General features: G+C 51.8%; 5 protein-coding genes across 10 annotated transcripts in view; 3 read left to right on the top strand and 2 right to left on the bottom strand.

The window, feature by feature from the left end:
• ZSWIM3 (zinc finger, SWIM-type containing 3) overlaps positions 1 to 7,055 on the top strand; it is a 17,421-nt gene extending 10,366 nt beyond the window's left edge. Inside the window, exon 2 of the mRNA XM_015570381.1 lies at positions 4,649 to 7,055. Within this exon, the coding sequence (XP_015425867.1) occupies positions 4,649 to 6,581 (1,933 nt within the window). The 3' untranslated portion in view covers positions 6,582 to 7,055. The remainder of the gene's footprint in view (positions 1 to 4,648) is intronic.
• Positions 7,056 to 7,667: 612 nt separating this feature from the next.
• ZSWIM1 (zinc finger, SWIM-type containing 1) lies at positions 7,668 to 12,083 on the top strand. 6 transcript variants are annotated; one of them, XM_015570383.1, is made up of 3 exons: positions 7,668 to 8,747; positions 9,009 to 9,139; positions 9,531 to 12,083. In XM_015570383.1, exon 3 carries the CDS (start codon positions 9,675 to 9,677, stop codon positions 11,043 to 11,045), a length of 1,371 nt encoding a protein of 456 aa, XP_015425869.1. In that variant the 5' UTR covers positions 7,668 to 8,747; positions 9,009 to 9,139; positions 9,531 to 9,674; the 3' UTR covers positions 11,046 to 12,083. The 6 variants fall into 6 exon arrangements, with proteins under 6 accessions (XP_015425869.1, XP_006773615.1, XP_006773614.1 ...); XM_006773552.2 differs by lacking the exon at positions 9,009 to 9,139 and having other exon boundaries at positions 7,668 to 8,593; XM_006773551.2 differs by lacking the exon at positions 9,009 to 9,139.
• An 86-nt stretch (positions 12,084 to 12,169) lies between these two features.
• SPATA25 (spermatogenesis associated 25) lies at positions 12,170 to 13,737 on the bottom strand. The gene is made up of 2 exons (XM_006773546.2): positions 13,201 to 13,737; positions 12,170 to 12,820 (listed from the first exon to the last, which is right to left on the bottom strand). Exons 1-2 carry the CDS (start codon positions 13,253 to 13,255, stop codon positions 12,189 to 12,191), a joined length of 687 nt encoding a protein of 228 aa, XP_006773609.1. The 5' UTR covers positions 13,256 to 13,737; the 3' UTR covers positions 12,170 to 12,188.
• Positions 13,738 to 15,371: 1,634 nt separating this feature from the next.
• NEURL2 (neuralized E3 ubiquitin protein ligase 2) lies at positions 15,372 to 17,360 on the bottom strand. The gene is given in 2 exon segments (XM_006773545.2): positions 15,372 to 15,612; positions 16,407 to 17,360. Coding segments are annotated over 2 exon segments (858 nt in total). The 5' UTR covers positions 17,149 to 17,360; the 3' UTR covers positions 15,372 to 15,496.
• Positions 17,361 to 17,450: 90 nt separating this feature from the next.
• Positions 17,451 to 22,430, top strand: part of CTSA (cathepsin A) — a 5,806-nt gene continuing 826 nt past the window's right edge. The window contains exons 1-13 of the mRNA XM_006773541.2: positions 17,451 to 17,552; positions 17,690 to 17,874; positions 18,047 to 18,158; positions 18,390 to 18,440; positions 18,529 to 18,615; positions 18,846 to 19,001; positions 19,305 to 19,396; positions 19,749 to 19,833; positions 20,389 to 20,480; positions 20,562 to 20,640; positions 20,724 to 20,863; positions 21,501 to 21,576; positions 22,246 to 22,335. Coding sequence (XP_006773604.1) covers positions 17,499 to 17,552; positions 17,690 to 17,874; positions 18,047 to 18,158; positions 18,390 to 18,440; positions 18,529 to 18,615; positions 18,846 to 19,001; positions 19,305 to 19,396; positions 19,749 to 19,833; positions 20,389 to 20,480; positions 20,562 to 20,640; positions 20,724 to 20,863; positions 21,501 to 21,576; positions 22,246 to 22,335 — 1,299 coding nt within the window. The 5' untranslated portion in view covers positions 17,451 to 17,498. The remainder of the gene's footprint in view (positions 17,553 to 17,689; positions 17,875 to 18,046; positions 18,159 to 18,389; positions 18,441 to 18,528; positions 18,616 to 18,845; positions 19,002 to 19,304; positions 19,397 to 19,748; positions 19,834 to 20,388; positions 20,481 to 20,561; positions 20,641 to 20,723; positions 20,864 to 21,500; positions 21,577 to 22,245; positions 22,336 to 22,430) is intronic.

Here is a 22,430-nt window from a genome sequence, read left to right as displayed (position 1 = left end):
AGAGAGAGAGAGAGAGCATCGTGGATGTGAGAAAGACACATCGTTTGTTTGCCTCCTTCACATGTGCTGACCGGGGCGGAAATCAAACCTGCAACCCTGGTACATGCCCTTGACTGGGAATCAAATCCATGACCTTCGGTGCATGGGCCAACACCCTAACCACTAACCAGCACTGGCCAGGGCAAGCATATGCAGATTTTTATATTCTTGGGGTTCCTGGAACCAATCCCTAGCAGATACCAATGAATGACTATATAAAACCCTATTCTTGTCTTGAAGGGAATCTTTGCTTTAACCTGAGAGACAGAAATAAGTTCAAATTAAAATAACTAAAACAATCAAAGAATTCTTACAAAAGAATGTGTACTTCCTAGTATGTAAGTTATATCCTAATAAAAAAAAAAAGCTTAAGAGAAGCAGGAAGAAAATAACAGAGGCTTCAACCTAGTACCCACTGAGTTTGAAAAGCATGATGCCAACGAGGACAGTAAGGTTAGAGATCTTTAAGGGAGTTATTGAACCTGAACAACCAATGTGTTGAGGGTCAAGTTGAGGAAGGTGAAAGGGGAATTCAGAGAAAGGAGAAATATTTAGAAAGAAAACAGGCAGCATAATAGTTAACTACGCAGACTGTATCCAAGCAGGCTTAGTTCAAATCCCATATCTTTCCATTTTAACTGGAGGGTTAAGTTCCAGATTTTCATCCTTGAGAAGAACCTCTTTAAGCCTGGTTCCCCAACCGTAAAATTTAAATAATAGGACCCTTTTCATTGTATAAAATTATGTATTTTAGAGAGTAACATGTAGCCTGGCATATAATAATCTTTAATACGTATAGTAGTGGTAGCCTAGCCTTTAAAAGCCTGGTTAACATATTGGTATAGATACATGGAGAATGAGGAATTAAAAAGAATGCCGGGCCGAAACCGGTTTGGCTCAGTGGATGAAGCGTCGGCCTACGGACTGGAGGGTCCCGGGTTCGGTTCCGGTCGGGGGCGTGTGCCTTGGTTGCGGGCATATCCCCAGTAGGAGATGTGCAGGAGGCAGCTGATTGATGTATCTCTCTCATCGATGTTTCTAACTCTCTATCTCTCTCCCTTCCTCTCTGTAAAGAATTAATAAAATATATTTAAAAAAAAAAAAAGAATGCCAGCCCTGGCCAGGTAGCTCAGTTGGTTAGAGCACCGTCCCGACACACTAAGGTTACAGGTTCGATCCCCAGTCAGGGCACATATAAGAACCAACCAATGAATACATAAACAAGTGGAACAACAAATCGATGTTTCTCTCTGTAACATTAAAAAGGGGGGGGAGGGGGCTGGGAGAAAAAGAATGCCAAGCTTTCTACACTGGAATTGGTGTCATTAATGGAACCAGGAAAGGTATAAAGAGCTTTATGGTTGGCACTCATCATTATCTTTCTTTGGACTAGTTGAACAGATGTGCTAAGAGCACATCAAGTCCATATAATTTGATGAGCTAGAGCTATGCTAGGCTGTTGAGCCATCCAAAGGGAAGGGCCCGATCTAAAGCCTCAGGGAAGTCTCCCTAGAGAAGGTGATGTTTGCAGATAGTCCTGAAGAATGAGTAAGCTTTGAGATGAAGACTGGTGGGAAGGGCATTCCAGACTGAAACAAGCATGACCAAAGGCACAGAGGTGAGACCCAGCATAGTGAACATGGGAAGCTGTGGACAGCTTGGCTACACACACAAAAACAAGATGGTGAGGGGGCGGTAAACGAAGCTGGAGACATAGGCAGCGGCCACACCACAGTCATCCTTCACGGTTGTGCCATACTACAGGGCTGCTCCAGCCCTTTCATGGCCCCAAGGTGGGGATGGTGTTGCTGCCCCAGCACTGTGCATACACGTGCATTTTCGGCCCTGGGCCCCTCCTCCCTGTTACTGTGGTCCTGGCACACCCTGTTTTTCTAAGCTTGCCCCACAGGGTGAGCAAGCAGCACCAGCTGGCATAGGGTGTTTGGAAAGGGATTGATGAAATGCCCAGGTTGTGTCAGGTCATGCCAGAGGCTGAGATTCCCCCTCCTCTAGTCTTTGGGCCAAGACACTTCCTGAGGAGGCAGGGGTGTGACCCATTCCACCCACGAGTGGTCCATGAGTCATTTATCCAGCAGATCTTTGATGAAGGAATAGCGAGCATTATGTTAGGTGCTTGGAAAACACTGAGGAATAACTAGACAGCCCCATCCAATTGGAATGTACTGCGTAAACACCCAGGTGAATGTCACAAGGCATAAGAGCTGTGATATCAGTAGCTGACTTTTATTAAAATAAATAAAAGAGCCCTAGCCGGCTGCTCAGTGGTTAAAGTGTGGAGACCGCGACTCAGGGGTATGCATTTTCAATATGGTGAATAGGTAGCAGGGGCCAAGGAAATCCAGCACTAATGTTATTATGATTTTATTTCTATATCTTAATCCGTTGTTGTTTCCAACTGGAGGTTTAAAAACTTTCTGTCAACACTAGAGAAGTGTGGCCTATTTAATTCTCATAACAACCCTAATAAGATCGTTTCATTTTATGATGAGGAAACCACACACAGGTGAAGTGAATCGCCCAAGGTCAAATAGCTTCTGAGTGGTGAAGCTGGAATTCAAATCCAGTAGTCAGCCTCCAGTGTCTCCACTGCTTAACCCAGCCATGGGCAAACTACGGCCCATTTGAAATGAATAAAACTAAAAAAAAAAAAAAAGACCGTACCCTTTTATGTAATGATGTTTACTTTGAATTTATATTAGTTCACACAAACACTCCATCCATGCTTTTGTTCCGGCCCTCCGGTCCAGTTTAAGAACCCGTTGTGGCCCTCGAGTCAAAAAGTTTGCCCACCCCTGGCTTAACCACTAGGTATACTGCTATCCAGAGAAGCTGCTAAGCCTTTTATTTTAAATAAATGCTATAAATACAGAGAAAGGAGCAATTACCATGGTTTGAGGGCATCCACAAAGGCTCCTTGGAGAAGGTGGGACTTGATTTGGGCCTTGAAGCATGGGTTGAAAGGTGATAGGAAGAAAGAGCAGATAATCAATTTAGTTACCCTTCTCCTTTGAATCATCACTTTCCTCCTCGAATGGGAAAACCAGCAGGAACCCTTAAGATGATCTAGCCCAGGGGTTCTCAAAATCTCTTAGGATGTGGACATTTTCCTTTAAATGAAAGGTGAACAGACATCTCTGTCTTAGAGAAGAGGCCCAGACTTAACCTTACTCCTGACTCCCAAGGGCCACTTTTTTATTTTTACTTATTAATCCTCACCTGAGGCTATGCTTTTTAATTTATTTTTATTTTAAAAAATATTTTTATTTATTTTATTTATTTTTAAATATGTTTTTATTGATTTTAGAGAGAGAAACATCAGTCAGCTGCCTCCTGCACTCCCCCTACTGAGGATCGATCCTGCAACCTGGGCATGTGCCCTGACCTGGAGTCTAACCAGTGACCTCTTGGTGTACGGGACATCACTCAAGCAACTGGTCCACATGGGCCTGGGCTTTCACTGATTTTAGGGAGAGGGTTAGGGTGGAGGGGAGAGAAACATCAAGTGCTTGCCTTCCTGTGTGAGTCTTGACCAGGGATAGAACCCAAAACCTAGTTATGTGCCCTGACCAGAAATTGGACCCCCAACCTTTTGGTGTACTGGATGATGCTCAAATCAACTGAACCACCAGCCAGGACAGGGTCATTTTTATCTTTGCTGTTTGGAGTAGGCAGTGGCTCCCAAAAGGTAGGAATGAAGGGGAAATTTTTTTTTTTAAGTTTAGATCTTTATACAGTACTAGAGGCCCAGTGCAAGAATTCATGCATGGGTGGGGTCAGGCTGACCCCCTCCCATGGGGGCCCACTGGGCAGGGCTGGGGGGAAGGGGCTGCTGGCGGTTGGCCAGCTGGCCCCCCCCCCAATCTGGGGTGGGGGGGGGGGGATTGGAGGCTGGGCGGCTGGGGGGAGGGGCTGCTCCCCTATTGGGCCGCTTGGCCAGCCGCAGTGCACATCATAGGGACCAGTTGTTCCAGTCATTCTGGAGTTCAGGTCGCTTGGCTTTTATATGTATAGATTATTGATTGATTGATTTCAGCGAAAGAAAGGGAGAAGGAGAGAGAGAAACATCAATGATGAGAGGGAATCATTGATGGGCTACCTCCTGCAAGACCCCTACTGTGGATTGAGCCCGCAACCTGGGCATGTGCCCTGACCAGGAATCAAACCCTGATCTCCCAGTTCATATGTTGATGCTCAACCACTGAGCAACACTGGCTGGGCAGAAGGGAACATTTTAAACAGTAACCAGCTAGGTACTCTGCTATTGCCTCTTATCTGTTTTCCTTTGTATCTTGCTCAGATTGAATTGTCGGCAGCTACAGATGGTCAACAGAGTGAATGAAAGGAGTTGGGGCTTAGAACTGCAGTAGATGAAAATGAAGGGAGTTTTAGCTAGATAGGGTCTTGAAGAAAGAGCTGCATACTCTGGGATTGGAGAGTAAACATAAATCTTCCTTCCCTACATCCCACACTGCACTGTGGTCTCCAGAAAATATATCAGCCACTGTAAGTCCAAGTCCAAGAGGGCCTTGTCTTGTAAAAGAAAGAGAGTGGTCAGCACCTTTCTCATTGTCCCTTCTACTTTCCCCAGATATGTGCAGGTGAAATTTGTCTGTAGTCGGATCCAGTCAAACAGGAAGAGAACACCAGAGGCGGACATGTGCCCAGCATACTTGCTCTTGCAGTACAATGAGAAACTGGATAGATTATTTATCAGTGAACTCAACACCCAGCATATACATGTTGACTCCAAAACTGCGGATCCTGAAGGAGACACTGCTGAATCTCAAAAGACGACGTATCTGCAGAAATGTGAGCCTGAGCAGCCCACATTTAAAGAAGACTTTACCAGGGCTGAGACGCCCCCGACTGAACCTTCATTTTGCTTAGGTGAGGTCCAAGCAGCCTCAAAGCCAGGGCGGGAGGGGATCTCTCCTTCTGACCTGGCCAAGATAGCGAAAGTGATGAAGAACTTTCTTAAGGTGGATGAGGGTTCCATGGCCTCCCTCAGTGTAGGCAACAGCCAAGACCTGGACCGGCTTAGCTTTCAGAGCAGCAAGATGAGCAACCTGTTCATCCGCTTCCCAGAGAATCTCTTGCTGCACCGGGTGGAGAATGCCCAGGGCCACATCCTCTACGCGTTCTTGGTGGAGAACAAGGAGCGAGAGAGTCGAGTGGTACACTTTGCTGTGCTCAGGGCCGAGACAGCCACGTCTGTGGCCAAGATGCTGGGTATCTTCACAGAGTTCAACTCAGATTGGCCCAAGACCAAGGTCATCTTTGTGGACCCATCCTTCCCTCACCGAGCCATCCTGCAGGAAATCTTCCCTGCTGCCCGCATTCTCCTTTCCATCTACCACACAACCCGACTCCTAGAGAAGAAGTTGCATCGTAGTTCGGCAAATCTGTCCTTTAAAAGTCTCATGAAGGAAGCCCTACGGGAGGCTGTGTTTGTCACCTCTGATGCCAGCCTGCAGAATCTCTGTCAGATGTCCCAAGCCCTACTGGATGAGGAGCTCTTCAGCTTCCTGCAGACCCACTGGTTCTCCTGTGAACTGCTGTGGTACATGCACGTCAGGAAGGGCCTGCATGCGTGTAACACCTACATGGACAGCCTAGACATCGTCGCCAGCAAGGTGTCCAGTCTCTTTAGGAAACAGCAGTCCCTGCTGGACTGCATCCTCCGCTTTGTGGATTACATCGACTTCTTTAATACCAAAGGTGTGAAAAACTTGCCCACAGCTCCTCCCAAGTCAAAGAAAGCCCGGCCAGCAAGCATGTTACCAAAGTCCAAGAAGCCTTTTGAAATCTGTGGAGGGAGCCTCAGCAGGCGCCCCCTGAAAGAGACAAAGCCACCCCTACAGCAGGTGCAGGTGGAGCAGCAGCCACAGGTGCAGCCCTTCCAGGGTGGCATGCTAGACACCTTGCACCAGAGTGGCTTCGAACTGGCCTATAAGCTGTGCTACAATGAATGGGAGGTGGCACAGAACTCGACCCACCTGATGGATATGGCTGGCTCCTCAGTGGACATTAAGCTGCTGGAGGACTCTCACCAGGTTAGCAAAGATGGCTGTAGCTGCAGCTGTTCCTTTCAACAACGGTACCACCTGCCATGCCGACACATTTTGGCCCTGCTACACAACAGCCAGAAGCCAGTGGGTGAAACCATGGTTTGCCGCCGATGGCAAAAGAGGTACCAGCACCTCCTTGGGCCTAGTGGGGAGCTCCGGGACCCTGTTGTGGTCCCCAACACAGGCCAGCCTGGGAAGCCAGGAAGGAAGGACATGATCCAGGACCTAAGCAGGGAACTAGCAAACCTGCTAATGCAGAGTGAGGGGCCAGAGCTGGAGGAGCGCTTTTCCACCTTGCACAAGATTGTGGACATCTGGGCTGATCCTTACCAGCAACCTGCGCCCACCCAGCAGCCAGGGGACTTCAAGGATGTGGGCCATCTCCCTTTTCTCTGGGGAAAACAGGAGGAAGGGGAGGGATTCCCTCTTGCTGGAGCCACGATTCATGATTAAAGCACTTGCTGTGGCGCATTGAACCACAGACCCCTCTCCTTGGGAGCCTGAGAGCTCACAGTGGGCAGGTCATGCGAGGGGTCAGCATTTTAACCAATGCCTTCCCTGGTAGGGCTGGGAGGATTGTTACAGTAGAGAGAAGAGGATCCCACTGTGTGACAGTCCTTTGAATCTCCCCCTTTTTTGCCCTACCTTTGGCATGTTTTGGGAGCCCCATTCATTGTTTAAGGCCAAAGTTGTCTCCATGTTGAAAGGTCATCCCTCTGTCTCCCCCAATCCCTGAGAACAGATCTTATTCACTTTACAGAGATGAACCTCATGACCCAGGATAGGGTGAGATGAAATAGACCGGGTAAAAGGGCTTGTTTTCAGGGACAAGGGAAGGAGGGTGATCCTTGATTATTGCTGCTCTTTACAAAGAATCTGTTATGTGTGTCTATTTTTATTCATATTAAAGGTTTTTGTTTTTTTAAATAAAATCAAGGGAAACGTGTGCTGCTTGAATAGGGACGGAATCAAGTGGGGGTTGTGAAGCAAAACAACTTGATACCCCAAATTCAAAGACTTAATCCACCACTTCATCCCCTTCCTACCAACCAAACCCTTCAACATTGATTTCAGGCTGCTTCATATTCCAACAGGATGAGGCCAAATAGGGAGGGAGGAAACCGGAATCTTTTTATGTATTTTATTTTTTAATATATTTTTATTGATTTCAGAGAGGGAGAGAGAGAGAGACGCATCAGTTATGAGAGAGAATTATTGATCAGCTGCCTCCTGTACACCCCACACTGGGGATAGAGCCTGCAAAATGGGCATGAGCCCTGACCAGTAATGGAACCGTGATCTCGTGGTTCATAGGTCCACGCTCAACCACTGAGCCACGGGCGAAACCGGAATCTTTTTTTAAAAAAATACATTTTATTGATTTTTCACAGAGAGGAAGGTAGAGAGAAACATCGATCAGCTGGCTCCTGCACACTCCCCACTGGGTATGTGCCTGCAACCAAGATACATGCCCTTGACCGGAATCGAACCTGGGACTCTTGAGTCCGCAGGCCGGCGCTCTATCCACTGAGCCACGCGGGCCGGGTGAAACCGGAATCTAATCAATTGTCCGCAGCTTGCAAGGAGCCTGTAGGAAAGTCCCTAGTTTCTTTGACCCGGGTTTCCTCGCCTGCAAAAATCAGTGTTGGCCTAGTTTCCCCTCTAGATTTATATAAACGGAACATTTCGCCACAGTTACAAGCATCAACACTGTTGGTGCTAGCTTGTAATCTTAATCACCTAGAGCCAACCATCTTCAGGGGAACTGAGGTCAGAGGTGGCAGTCGTCTTGGTTCTTGCACTGGTTCACCATGACCGTAACAAGTCACAGCTGCATTTCGGATCTCTCTCTGTAAAACACGGGGAGGGGTTGGCTGGGCAACACCAAGCTCTCTCAAGGAGATCTGGGTTTTCTCAAACCCAAGGGCTGGGCTCCTAACCCCCCACCTAGAGGCGGAACTTGAAACCTGGGCCTCAGTTTCCCCACGGCAGAAGACTCAGTACAGCTACCCAGGCACCCTTTCCTACCGCCCCCCCTCCCCCCCCACATACACACGGGGCCTTTGGAATTTGACTAGACAAGAAGAAAATTCTTGAAACACAACTATTTATTTTCCACTTCATTTTCGGCCGCTGAGGGCGTTTCCATAGTAACACGGCCTTCTAGTCGGTTCCACACACAGAAGGTTCCAGAGTTCCAGGTTCAGGTCTCAGACTCTCCTGGAAGCAAATATTCTCGGGCTCTTATTGGTTGCCGCCAGCCGAGCCCCCTCGTAACCCTGGCAACAGCACCGCCCACAAGTTGCCGGGCTACGATTGGTCCGAGCTCGAAAGACCTAACGTGAGCTCCTCCGGCCATTGGCCCGAGTCACAGGAAACTGGCGCCGCGGTTGGTGAGTCTAGAGGTCAGTCAGAGCCAGAGACAGGGTCAAATAGGGAGAAATGGCGGCTGAGCCAGCCTGTGGGTGAGTGGTTTCGGAAGGGGTGGAGATGTAAGGCAACTGTTCACGGTCGGCCTGGACGCGGCTCCCAAGGGGGCGGGAGGTTGACGTCTCTTCTGGCTCCGGCCGGACTCCGTGTGGAAGAGCCTGACATCCACATCCTCCCATCGGGCTGGAGGTGAGAGGTCAGAGGCCGCGTCCTTGCTCTGTCCCTGGTTTATGGAGCTCAGGTACTTTGGAAAGCAGTCAGGGTCCCAAGCCAGCGACTCAGCGTCCAACTACTTACGGAATAATGTTGGGCAAGTCATTTAACCTCTCTGAGCCTCAGTTTCTCATCTGTAAAATGGGGACAGTAACCTGCTTTTGGGTCAGCTAGTGGAAACATTTGACTAGAACTTTGCTCTTCATGTCGGTGTTTACATAGCGGCATATTTGTTAGCCCTGTTTTAAGGCTGAAGAGATGGAGGCTCAGAAGGTGTCACTGACTTGCCCAAGATCACACAGCAAATTTGGGGCAATTGCGTTTCTCTTGTATACACCAGGACCACGTGAAAGAATGGATGCCAAAAGGTAACTTGTAAATATCGAGTGCTGTACAAATATTTAAAATGCTATTTTAAAAAACAGACTATATGCAGCACTCATTTAGATTTTAGGGAACCAAATGGCTAGCTTATCATTTAGGTCTCAGCTCCAATATCATCCTCCCTTCCCCCAGAAAGGACTTCCCTGACCACCTTAGCTAAAGTTTCCCTCCACCCCCAGTTTATTCTCTGTTACCCAGAATTGTGGTCTTTGTAACCTTCATTATCTGATATGTCCTCGTTTATTTGTTTACATGTTTATTGTATTACCTCCCCCAGAACAGTGCTAATACACAGTAAACACTCAATAAGTATTGTCTGGATAATTGAAGAGCCATGCCTCCACTATCTCCTTAAACCTGTGTTCCTCTCCATAGGCCCCTCTTTGGAACAAGATCTGGGAAATACGTCCAGCCTCAAGCCTCAACTTAGTTGGAGCTTGAGAGACTGAGAGCCTCCTGTACAGCAGCCTCGCAGAGAAGTATTTTGACCTTGGCATCTAGACATTTCCCATCTCCCCCATGGCCCTGAAAATGCTGAATGAGCTCCTCCTTGAGGACCCAAGCCCATCTATGCTGCTGTACCAGGTTAGCAAGCCTGCCAAGTTAGATACCCTCAACTATCAGAGCAACTTTATGCAGGACATCTTTGCCCATTTCCCTGATACCTTATTTATCCACCGGACCTATAACCCAACGGGCAAAGTGTTATATACCTTCCTGGTGGATGGCCCTCAGGTGCAGCTGGAGGGTCATCTTGCCCGGACAGTTTACTTTGCCATTCCTGCCAAGGAGGATGCTGAAGGCCTGACCCAGATGTTCCAGGTATTCAAGATGTTTAACCCAGCCTGGGAGAAAGTCTGTACTATCCTGGTAGATCCCTACTTCTTCCCTCTGCCCATCCTAGCTATGGAGTTCCCCACAGCTGAGGTCCTGCCCTCAGCCTTCCATATCTGTAAGTTCCTCCAGGGCAAGTTCTATCAGCTTTCCCTCGAACAGCCTGTGAAGCAGGTGCTCCTGACCTCCCTGCAGAGCACAATGTGCTCAGCCACTGCTGGCAACCTGAGGAAGTTATATGCACTCCTGAGCAACTGCATCCCCCCAGACCAGCTGACCAAGCTACACTTATACTGGCTGCTCAATGACCGCATCTGGCTGGCCCACCGTCGGAGAAGCCCAGCGGAGAGCAGCCACTACTTCCAGGGCCTGGAGGTCACCACCCGCATCCTCAGCCAGTTCTTTGGCACCACCCCATCTGTGGAACAAGGCATAACCTCCTTGCTCCTATTCATGCAGCAGAACTCTGGGGACAAGGCAGTCCTCAGCCTGGGCCTGAGTCCCCAGAGCAATTGTGCCTCCTCGGACGTCAGCCCCCAGAGCCCCAAAGTGGAACAGTTGGTAGAAGCCTGTATCCAGCACTCCCTCCACACCATCTGCACAGAGCCAGCAGCCCAGCTCTGCCTGGGTGAGCTTGCCGTGGTCCAGAAATCTATGCAGCTCATTGGCTCTGGCTCTGAAAAAGTGAATGTACAAATCCTGGAAGACACCCATAGAGTGCAGCCCCAGCCCCCTGCCAGCTGCAACTGCTACTTTAACCAGGCCTTCCACCTGCCCTGCCGCCACATCCTGGCCATGCTCAGAGCCCGGCAACAGGTGCTCCAGCCTAATATGCTGCCACCTCAGTGGACAGCAGACTGTGCTGCTAGTCTGGATGACATCCTGGGCAGCAAGTGGAGTGAGACCCTGGATAAGCGCTTGGCTGTGGCTCTCCTCACTGAGCAGGTGGGTCAGCTCTTACAACACTGCAGCCAGGAGGAGTTTGAACTGCGGTACAGCACCCTGCGGAGACTGGCCGACATCTGGATCGGCCCTTACGAGCAGGTCCAGCTGTGATTACCCTGTGCTGAGAGATGCTCACACACAGGTACACACATCCTCCCCTACACACACACTCGCTGTTGTACTTCCCTGGACCCTCCCTCCAGGACAAAACAGAGGTCTTCTATTGCCTCCTGCTACCTACAATATGTCTAGTTTCCTAAGATGGGAATCAGCAAAACTTTTCTGCAAAGGGCCCGACAGTAAATATTTTAGGCTTTGCTGGCCATATACAGTCTATGGTACTTGGTTTTGGTTTTGTTTGTTTTTTATAACCTTTTGAAAAGGTAAAAGCTATTCTTAGCTCAAGGGCCTTACAAAACAGGTGACCCCTGCTCTGAGATAAGAGGTAGCGGGTAAAGATCAAGGTCTGGGATAAGTGACCCCAGTCACGAGATGACTCTCCTGACTCCCAGAGGAAGAGGCCCCCCAGAGGAGCTGGTGCAGCCAGGTTCCCACTCGTTTTACTACCCCGGCCCCCTCCTGAGGTCATTAAAGTTGAATGTTGCCTACTTTAGCTCTCGTCTAGTTTTTTATCTTGCGGAAGGCACGTTAGGAAATGTCATGGAAAGAATAGAGATTTTGGAGGCCAATGCTACATGCAAATCCTGGTTCCTTACTTGCCTGATTTTCGAGACCTGGTCTTCCTTTTACTAGCTATGGGACCTCAGGCAAGTCATCTGTCTAAGCCCCAATTTGTTCGTCTATAAAAATGAAGATCCTCACAGCACTGTTAAGATTAAAGGAGTGGGCATATAATGGGCCTGGTGCCCAGTGGGTGCTCAAATAAGTATTAATTTTCCTTCCTTGCCTGTGGTCTCATCACCTGCCCTCAACAGGCTGGGAAATGTAAGGCAAGAGGAAATGCACATTGCCTATGACTTTGTACAAGAAGTTTTGATCAAGTCCCAAAACAATACAGAAGAAACCTCCACTCTCCAAGCAGGGTCCCTACCTCAGGTAATTTTCATTATAATTACTCTGACAAGACCTGTCTCCTGGCTTGGTGGTTTCTAGAGAAACTTCCTGAGGTCTGGTATTCATCAGAGTGGGTCCATCACCCACCCTATCCCCATCCCTGCCAGAGGCACCCCCAATCCTATCTGCCCAAAAATCATACGGAGAAGCCACCCTCTGTGTCTGATGCTATTTCATCAGCTACAAGCAGGAACCAGGAGGCTGGCCCCTCCTGGATCTCACTAGGGGCATGTGCCCAGAGGCTGTGCGGGCATGCACCTGCCCCCACTGCACCCCCTCCACAGCCCCCTCTGGCTCTGGATGGGCCATCATGAAAGCTTGAGCCGCCCGGATTAGGTCCTCTTCCCGCAGGCCTGGGACTGGCACGGTGGGGATGCCAGCAATCATCATGGCCAGGGTAAGTATGCAGATGTCAGGCTGGGAGCCGGCCTCCTTTCCCCCTGCCTCAGAGGGCTTCGGCACAACTCTTGGTGATAGCCCGCACAGTAGTAGGGGCCCAGGCCTGCTGGAGCCACCCAGGTGGGGAGCTCTGCTTCTGGAGCAGCCATCCGCCCAGCCCAAGCTCTCAGGCTGCTTCACATGGGGGAACTTGTGGCAGTATCGGCCGTACTCCTTCTGCCGCAGTGTCTCCCAGCTAGGCCCCCCAGGGCAGCCCCTGGCTTCCGGCACTGCCAGAGTTGGGCCCCAGGCCTGGACAGCAGGTACCACCTGCTCAGTTTTCTGGTTCAGTTGGCCTCGTCCACCAGAGGCCACCACCACTGGCTCTACAGGACTATAGGGGCCAAGAGATGAGCCTCTAGAAGCAGTCTCACCTGCAGAGACAGGAATGAGATGGACTATTATTCTTGGTCTCTTTGGGAAGGAGGCCCTGAGGGGCAGGGCAGAGGAGCAGAGCACTGGGAACAGGAGCAATTAAGGTCAGCGAAGAGGGTTGTCTAGTGGTTGGGAACTAGGTTATACTAACATCCACACCCCGTGCCCAGCTCTAAGTGATGGAGAAGTGTTTGTTGAATGAGTGAGCGAGCAAGTGGGTAGCTATTGGCAAGCACTTTGGGAATGGATTTTCTTTGAAAGGAACTGACTTGGGGGCCAGCTCTAAAATGCTTAGCAGAAACCACCACCTCCCCAGAGCCAGGAAGCAAGTTCTTAGGGGAAGTTACACCCATTCCAGTTCTAAGAGCCCCTCTCTCACCTTGGCCGGAAGGCAGAAGACCTAGATGAGTTTGTGGAGACATGAAATAGGACATGGCTACCCCAAAGCGCCTGTTTGTGAGGAAATAGTCCTCTGCCCTCTCCCCTCCCCTCCCCACCCTTCTAGAATGTCACCTCATAGTCCCTCCCTTCTGTACCTGGAATCTACCTCATAACATTGACCTGTTCATTCTAGAACCTCTGTAAGACAATGGGATGGGGTTAAAGGAGCACTAAACCAGGATCTGGGCATTCTAGGTTCTTGCCTTTACCTTGGGCGAGTCTCCTGGACAGTTTTGCTCCTTGATATCCTCATCGGTAAAGTGGGGGTAATGATTGCCCGCTACCTCACCAGAAGTTGTGAGAACTAAATGAGACCATTTGTATGGAATCAAATGACCAGGGATACAAATAATGGAGTCTAGTGGCTGTAGTGTGAGAGAAGGGATTCTCTGCAACGATTCATTTCCTGTATGACCTCTGGGCTTCAGTTTCCCATCAACAAAATGAAGTAGTTGGTCTAGGGCCTTGGTTGGCAAACTGCGGCTCGCGAGCCACATGTGGCTCTTTGGTCCCTTGAGTGTGGCTCTTCCTAATCCTTAGGAGTACCCTAATTAAGTTAATAACAATCTACCTACCTATATAGTTTAAGTTTAAAATATTTGGCTCTCGCCGAAACCGGTTTGGCTCAGTGGATAGAGCGATTAGAAGACAAGGAAGCAAAACACACCCAAAATGTACTGCAATTGGAGAAAAAAATTAAAGGACAGGAGGAGAGCCTAAGGGAGCTTTGGGACAACATTAAACGAAACAACATACGAATAATAGGGGTACCAGAACAACAGAAAGATGAACAAGGATTAGAAAACCTATTCGAAGAAATAATATCAGAAAACTTCCCTGAGGTGGGGAAGAAAGAAGTCACACAAGCCCAGAGAGTCCCAAACAAGGTGAACCTGAAAAGACCCACACCAAGACACATCATAATTACCATGGCAAATGTTCTCGTGGCCCATGCTCAGAAGTCGGTATTTTGTGGAAGAGCCACACTCAAGGGGCCGAAGAGTCGCATGTGGCTCGCGAGCCGCAGTTTGCCGACCACTGGTCTAGGGCACTGGTTTTCACACCAGGTTGCACATTAGTTTCCCTTGGGAGCTTTTAGAAATCCTGATGCCCAGCCTCATCCCAGACTAATTAAAGCAGAATTCTAGGGCTCAGACCCAGTTATCAGTATTTTTCAAAGTTCCTCAAGTGGCTATAATGTGTGCCAAAGTTGAGACCTCTGTTCTTCTCCACTCTGGCTGTATATTAGAATCTCGGGGGAGCTTTTACAAAAACAATGTCTAGGCCCAAACTTCCAACAAATCTAAGAATTTCTGGAGATGGAGTCTATAAACTGATGAGTAGCCAGGCTAGGAACTGCTGGTCTAGATGATGTCTAAAATGCTCTCGCTTGCCCTAGCCAATGTGTCTCAGTTGGTTGGAGCGTCATCCTGTACATCAAAAGGTGGCGGGTTTGATTCCCAATCAGGGTACATACTTGGGTTGCAGGTTCAATCCTTGGTCAGGGTGCATGTGGGAGGCAACCAATTGAAGTGTCTCTCTCTAAAATGAATTTTTAAAATAAAATGCTTTCTCTTCCCCTGTTCAGGTAGCTCAGTTGGTTAGAGAATCATCCCTGATACACCAAGTCACCCCTATACATCAAGTCACCCCCATACACCAAGTCACCCCCATACACCAAGTCACCCCCATACATCAAGTCACCCCCATACACCAAGTCATCCTCAGACACCAGTGATGGCGAACCTTTTGTATTTTTTATATTTATTTTATATATTTAAATGCCATTTAACAAAGAAAAATCAGCCAAAAAAATGAGTTCGCGTGTCACCTCTGACACGCGTGTCATAGGTTCGCCATCACTGTCATACACCAAGGTTGTGGGTTCAGTCCCTAGTTGGGGCACATACAGGAATCAACCAGTGGGTAAACGAATAGGTGGAACAACAACAAATCGATGTTTCTCTTTCCCCCTTCCTCTCTGAAAAATCAATGAACGAATTTTTAAAACTAAAAATAACATGCTCTCTCTTGCTCTGACCTGCTAACCAACCCACAGTCATTCTAAAAGAAGTTCTCCTCACAGGCTTCAGGGGTAAGGAGACCCTCTAATGATCAGCATTGGCTCTGTTTATTTCTGGTTCTGGCGGACAGCAGTATGGCCATCTCAGACCAGCCATAGCTCTGAGGCCAGGACACGACCCTGGACACTGCTGCAGGGTGGCTGCAGGCCTTCACTCATACTTGCAGAAATCCTTCAGCCCTTTGGGCAGGTGGAGCCCATCAATGGCCAAACGGTGCACCACGCTCCTCTGGATCACTAGGCGGCACAGGGTCTGCAGGGATGGCACTGTGGAAAGAGGACGGTCAAAGGCAACCTGAACAGGACGGTAGGTCTAAGTCTGATCCCAAAAGATCTAGGTCTTGGTCCCCCCTTTGTCGTTAAGTTGAGCAATTCCCTTCTACTCTCTAGATCCCCGTGACTCATGGGGCTGCACCTGTGTCTGAGATAAGCACTTCTTTTGCAATACTTTACAATGCTACAGCCTAACTTCTAATGTAACACTCAGTACCCTCCCTTCCCCCCCTCGCTCCCCACGTAGCAGCTTCTGGGGGCAGGGGTAGTGTCTGATTTAGCTGTGCAACTCCAGCCTCCAGCACAGGCCTGGCTCAGAGTAGGCTCTGGTTCACTGAATACATAAAATGTGATCAGAGGTCCAAATAAAGGGCTTACGGGGGCTAGAATGAACCGAACCTCAGGATTAAGAAGCTCTCAATCTGGGGTCTGTGATGCCTTTAAACTGGTATGCCCAAATCTAGGAACATTTGTTTATTAAAAGAGCACACAGGTCTCAGAGGCCCAGAATCTAAAATCAGTTCGGATTAATACAGAAAATACTGTCAAAGCCAGAAGAGAACTTGGAAGGCATCCTAATCATTCACAGCCAGGACGGTACTGAGGTCCAGAGCTAGGGAATGACGTATCCAAGATCACAAGCAGTGGCATAATGTGGGGTCAGATTCCCCACCTTCTAAATTAATGCTGGACAGACCAAGGCCTTGCTAGCTGGCTCGGAAGCCTAGCAAGTTCAGGTCCACACACTGGGCCCGGAGGGGTCGCTATCTAGGAGGTGGGATACCTACAGCCGTACTCAAGCTGGACCAGGCGCACGCTCTTAGTGGAGGCAAACACGTCCACCACTGCGTAGAGGGGCTGGGCAGCTGGCAGCCCCCGGGCGCTGGGGCCCATGTCCTCGCCGTTGATGACGATGTGCATGTCGGCGGTGCCGTCGGGGCGTGGGCAGAAGAGAACGCCCAGGCGGCTACGGCGCGCCGTCGGAGGCAGCACGTTCAGCTCATAGAGCTGGTCCAAGAGGTGGCTGTAGAGTCCGGGCCGACTGCGGCCCACCAAGCGGTCGCGGGGAATGCGAAACTGCTCAATGCACAGATACGGTTCCACCAGGAGGGCTGGGGGGCGGCTGGGGACCGCTGCCTCTGCAGCCGGGCGGCCCTCCCGGGGCACGCGGTTGTGATGGCGCGTGATGGCGAAGACCCAGGTGTGGCCGAGGCTGACCAAGTCCGGCAGCGAAAACTCAGGCACGGGCGCCAGACTGGCGGGGTCTAGTGCCGTCAGGCCGAGGCGCAGGTGGCCGCACCAGCCCAGCTCTTTCTCCTCGATCTCGACCAGAAATATCTAGCCCGGGGTCAGCGGCTCGCGGCTGAAGCACACGCCGTGAGCGAAGCTCTCCACGCGTGTGGCCCGCGTCCCGGAGGGGTCCACGCGGATGTTGGCACCGTGTACCCGGTGGAAGCGGGTGGGAGAGGGCTCGGGGCGCGCGGGTCCCCAGGGCGCACCCAATTCCATGGGGTCGGAGACAGCGGCCATGTCCCCGCCATGAGGCGGGCCTGTGGGCGCCGGGGACTATTTTGGGCAGCTGGCTGGGAAGGTGACCGCGGGGGCACGGAAGGTATTTCCCCCACTGCTCCCCCGAGGCTCTGTCCGGGGGGTCCTAGTGCCGCTTCCTTCAGCCATCCCGCTTAAAACAGCCCATGGAAGGCTGGGGGATCCCGGCCGTCCACACCCAAGTCACCTGATCACGGGCACCCGCGAGGTGACCAGCGAGGCCCCGGACCCTGACTGGGCGCGGACCGTTCCGCCCCCTCCATTCCCGGGTCAGCGGAGCCGCGGGAGGCTGTCCGTCACGTGACGCCGGGGCACACGTGACTCGGGGTAACATGACTTCCCGGCGCCCGACTGCTCCTGGAAAACAAGGACGCGGGGGAGCAGAGGTGAGGGGACGCCGGAGGCTGGGAGGGATCCCGGTCCCCCGGCGGCACGCGGAGCGAGCGGGGCGGCCGGGCTGGGAGCTGGGGCCGGGGAGCGCCGCCAGGGAGCCGGTAAACAGCCGGCGCCCCTTCCTCCGCAGATGGTCCGAGCCGCGCCGTCGCCGCTGTTCTTCCCGCTGCTGCTGCTGCTGCTCTGGTCGCCCCGAGGCGAGGCAGCCCCCGATCAAGACGAGATCCAGTGTCTGCCCGGGCTGGCCAAGCAGCCATCTTTCCGCCAGTACTCGGGCTACCTCAAAGGCTCGGGCTCCAAGCATCTCCACTACTGGTCCGCGGCTCTCCCTCCCAGGGCGCGGGGGAGGGGAGCGCACAGGGACGCCCACCCGGGAGAGGACTGCGGGGTGGGATGGGGGTTCTGAGGATCCCTGAAGGAGCCATGCAGCAGGGAGGGCTGGGAGAGGCCCCTCCACCTGCACCCACCCAGACCTGACCCCTCCCAGGTTCGTGGAGTCCCAGAAGGATCCCAAGAGCAGCCCTGTGGTGCTTTGGCTCAATGGAGGGCCGGGCTGCAGCTCCCTAGATGGCTTCCTCACCGAGCACGGCCCCTTCCTGGTGAGTGGAAAGCAACTCTTTCCTCCATGACCCAGGAGAAGGAGAGGGAGGGCACATTCCCAAAGGAAGAGGCCGGGGAACAGGGAGAAAAGGACTTTTGTCTTTTTTCCCAACATGTGCCTTTTTTTCTGAGCCTAAGTTTCTTTTTCTGTACCATCGGCTTCACCGGGTGGCCCTTTGCCTCCACCCAGTTGGCTCTTGGGACTTAACAGCCATATCTTTCCTTCTCAGGTCCAACCAGATGGTGTCACCCTGGAGTACAACCCCTATTCCTGGAACCTGGTATGGGCGGTGCTGTGGGTCCTGAGGGATGTCTGGGCCCTCCGACGGGGTGTGGCGCCCTCTTCAGCTCTTTCCTCCTCCCCTCTAGATTGCCAACGTGCTGTACCTTGAGTCCCCAGCCGGGGTAGGCTTTTCCTACTCCAAGGACAAGTTTTATGCAACTAATGACACTGAGGTGAGTCCTGCCCGTGTGCCCAGCCTCCCTGGCTTTCTAACGGTGGCATGATACAGGGAAAGACCATGGCTTTGGAGTCCATTTTTGGCTGTTAAATGCTACCCGGTGTGACCGTGTCACTGTGAAGCCACTTCCTCTTGCACAAACAGGGTGGGTTGGTGTCATTATCTGGAGATACTTTCCAGCTCAGATACCAGAGTCTCGGACCCCCTCCATCCTACCATCCCCAGGTCGCACAGAGTAATTTTGAGGCCCTTCAAGATTTCTTCCGCCTCTTCCCCGAGTACAAGGACAACGAGCTTTTCCTGACGGGAGAGAGCTATGCCGGCATCTACATCCCCACCCTGGCTGTGTTGGTCATGCAGGACCCCAGCATGAACCTTCAGGTGCAAGACTGCTGCAGGGGGGAAAGGGGAAAGGTGGTCATAGCTTCCTGGTCAGGGAGGTCAAACAGGTCAACTTCCCATCCAACCCAGACGCCTTCATAGCACCCTTACCACGAGCAGCCTCCCGTGACAGGAAACTGTCAGGCTGCCAGCTCTGTTCTCTATGTTGTGTGGCCTCCCCCACCCACACACCCCCACAAACCACCCTGGGTTTCAGTTTCCATATTGCTGAAGGTCTGGGTGTAGGTCAAGAGTGGCTCCTTCTCCGCACCCTCCCGCTGAACTGGATGCCCTGTTTCACAGGGGCTGGCCGTGGGCAACGGACTCTCCTCCTATGAACAGAATGACAACTCTCTCGTCTATTTTGCTTACTACCATGGCCTCCTGGGGAACAGGTATGGGAAGGGGGAAGCTGGGCAATCTTCAGGGTGGGACAGGGTCCCAAGATCTCAGGTCCTCCAGGCACGTAATATCCTGAGCCCTACCCTGGTTTATGAGCAGAAGATGAGGGCTGGGTTTGTTAGAAGGGTCTAGTGCTAAAAGGCCTAAGACTGGAGATTAGAATTTAAAGGGACCAAGGATGGCCCAGGGGCAGCTAGGTTGGGGACCTACATACCACACCCTGTGACATATTTCCTCCTCCCCTGGGGTCTGGTCACCACGGGAGGTTGGAAGGAGAAAGTGGGGTTCTTGCCTTTCCTGCCCACAGTGGGTCTCTAAGCACTTTCACTCTCATCTCCTATACAGGCTCTGGTCTTCTCTGCAGACCCACTGCTGCTCTCAAAACAAGTGCAACTTCTACGACAACAAAGACCCAGAATGTGTGAACAGTGTAAGGTCCTGCCCCCACCACGTGTCATCCCTGCTGCCCCCAGTTTGGGAACGGGACCACATCTCCTCCTGGGGGAATCCCTGCCCCCGCCCCTATTGTTGTCCTATCCTGCGTCCTTCAGCAGTTGGGGTTCTCTGGGACACATGAATATGGGTGCCAACCCATCACCCCTTCCTGTGATTTTCTGGGTAAATCTCGTCACCCCAGGAGGGAAAAGATCTTCTCTTATCAGCCACCTGCTCAGTGCCAGGACTGCTGAACGGTGTCAGGGCACATCATGTAATCTTCAAGGGAGATACATTATTCACGTTTTCCAGATAAGGAAACTGAGGCCGGGAACGTTGAAGTCACAGTGCTAGGAAGTAGGAGCACTAGGATTTGAACCCAGGTCTGGCTGATTCCTTCCACCGAGCCTCAGTTTCCCTATGTGTGAAAAAAGTAGGGGGAGGGTAATGACAGGGTGAGGTAGGAAAGCGCTAAATCTTGGGACAAGTTGATGACGTTGCGGGGAAGCCAGGTTTTCGTAAAGCATGGTGGCTCGGTGTGCCTTTGCAGCTCCAGGAAGTGTCTCACATCGTGGCCAGCTCTGGTCTCAACATCTACAACCTCTACGCCCCATGTGCTGGGGGGGTGCCAGGCCATGTAAGGTAAGAGCTGCTGGGTGCCCGTTGGGCCAACCGCAGCCTCGTCTTGAGCCTCAAGCACACAGCCCCCCACTTCTCTTGCAGGTATGAGAAGGATACTGTCGTGGTCCAGGATTTTGGCAACATCTTCACTCGCCTGCCAATCAAGCGGATGTTGCATCAGGTGTGCAAGGGTCTGGCTTCCTCTTGGGGGCGAGAGGGGCAGGGCAGGGAAGCGAAGATCCTGACTCTGTCTGTGCCCCTCAGGCACTGCTGCGTTCCGGGAGTAGGGTACACCTGGACCCTCCCTGCACCAACACCACAGCCACCTCCACCTACCTCAACAACCCTTTTGTGCGGAAGGCCCTCCACATCCCCGAGGAACTGCCTGGCTGGGACATGTGCAAGTGAGGTTCTGTGGCTGCTAATGGCTGGGGGTGGGCAGCCTGTTGGGGCTTGTGGGCATCAGACAAATTCCCCGGGATCTTTTGGCACTCGGGGCAACAGTGAGTTGTTTTACAGGGTGTTTAAACCCTAAGTTGATTTTCATCCAGTTCATTCTTAAATGGCCACGTGGTTAAAATATGGGTTATTTCCATGGCATTTAGTAAGTAGACAGACTCCCAACTCCCCCCTCACCCTCACTCCAATGCCACCCCCAGCAGCGCAGCTCTCGGTTGACCCCCCCCCCCTCCGAGTAAAGGTGATGAGCGGCACAGCAGGGGCCACTTGGGTCCCTTTTCGCTTGGTCGGTGCCCGTGCCCCACGGCTACATGCTGCAGCTCCCACACCTAGAGCCACTGTGCTCTGAATACCAGTCGCATCCCGTCACTGAGACAGCCAGGCTCCCTGTGCGTTTCTCAATGGAGTGGACTGAGGACTCTGAATCCCAGCCCCAGCCAGAGACGTGGCATGCCCCGGGGGGCCGAGTCCCAGCTGCCTGCCTCCTAGGCTAGAGCCTGGGGAGAGGACAGGAGGTCTGATCTGTTGACTCTCTTTCTCCCCCTGCCTGGTCTTCCCGGGGCCTGCCCGGTGCTCCTGCAGCTTCCTTGTGAATATACAGTATCGCCGTCTCTACCAAAGCATGGATTCCCAGTACCTTAAGCTGCTTGCCGCACAGGTGAGTAGGGGCAGCACAGCTGGGTGCACCAGCAGCCTCGGGCCTTGGAGCAGTGTGGCAAGGCAGAGGAAACGGGGCGGGGGGGGGGGGCGCTGAAACTCCACGAAGTGAAGTCACTTGCCTGAGGTAGCCTATAGTTGGGAGGGTCAGGATTTGAATCTGGCTTTGGCCCCACCCCATGCTGCTCTGGTGTAGGAGGTTGAGGGGTCTGCATTCGCCAAGAAGCCTTTAGGGTGAGAAAAGCTAGTCAGATCATGTTACAGATAGGCAAATGGAGGTCCAGGGTGGGAGAGGGTCTTGTCCAAGGTCACCTAGCAGAGCCAGGTTAGGACCAGGTCTGTATGCACAGTGGTTAGAGTGGGCAGAGGGTCAGATTGCCTGGGTGCAAGTTTCTTTACTAGCCATGTGACCCTAGACACGTTTCTCACATAGCTTGAGACTCGGTTTCCCCTGCTGTGAAATGGGATTAACAATGGCATCTACCTTTATAGGTAAAGCATTTCATAGAGCAGTGGACACGTAGGAAGGCAGTCAGAAAGCACAAGCATTTCCTGGTCCATCCTGTTTAGCTGGGCCCCTTGAATTCCCTTAGGGGTAGGGCTTGAACCTGGTAAGGGCCGAGACCTGGGCTTGTTCCAGACCTCCCACTTTCCCCCTGCTCTGCTCCAGAAATACCGGATCCTGCTCTACAATGGAGATGTGGACATGGCCTGCAATTTCTTGGGGGATGAGTGGTTTGTGGATTCCCTCAACCAGAAGGTAAGGCAGGGATGTGGGCCGCGGGGCGAGGCTGGTGCAGGGGTCGGGTGCGCACTCCTGGCAGGCGGGGCAAACCTGGAGGAGTTCCCGGCCCC

The sequence above is a fragment of the Myotis davidii genome, unplaced genomic scaffold (assembly GCF_000327345.1).
Source record: "Myotis davidii unplaced genomic scaffold, ASM32734v1 scaffold827, whole genome shotgun sequence".
Lineage (NCBI taxonomy): Eukaryota > Metazoa > Chordata > Mammalia > Chiroptera > Vespertilionidae > Myotis > Myotis davidii.
This window is presented reverse-complemented; position numbering and strand designations above follow the sequence as displayed.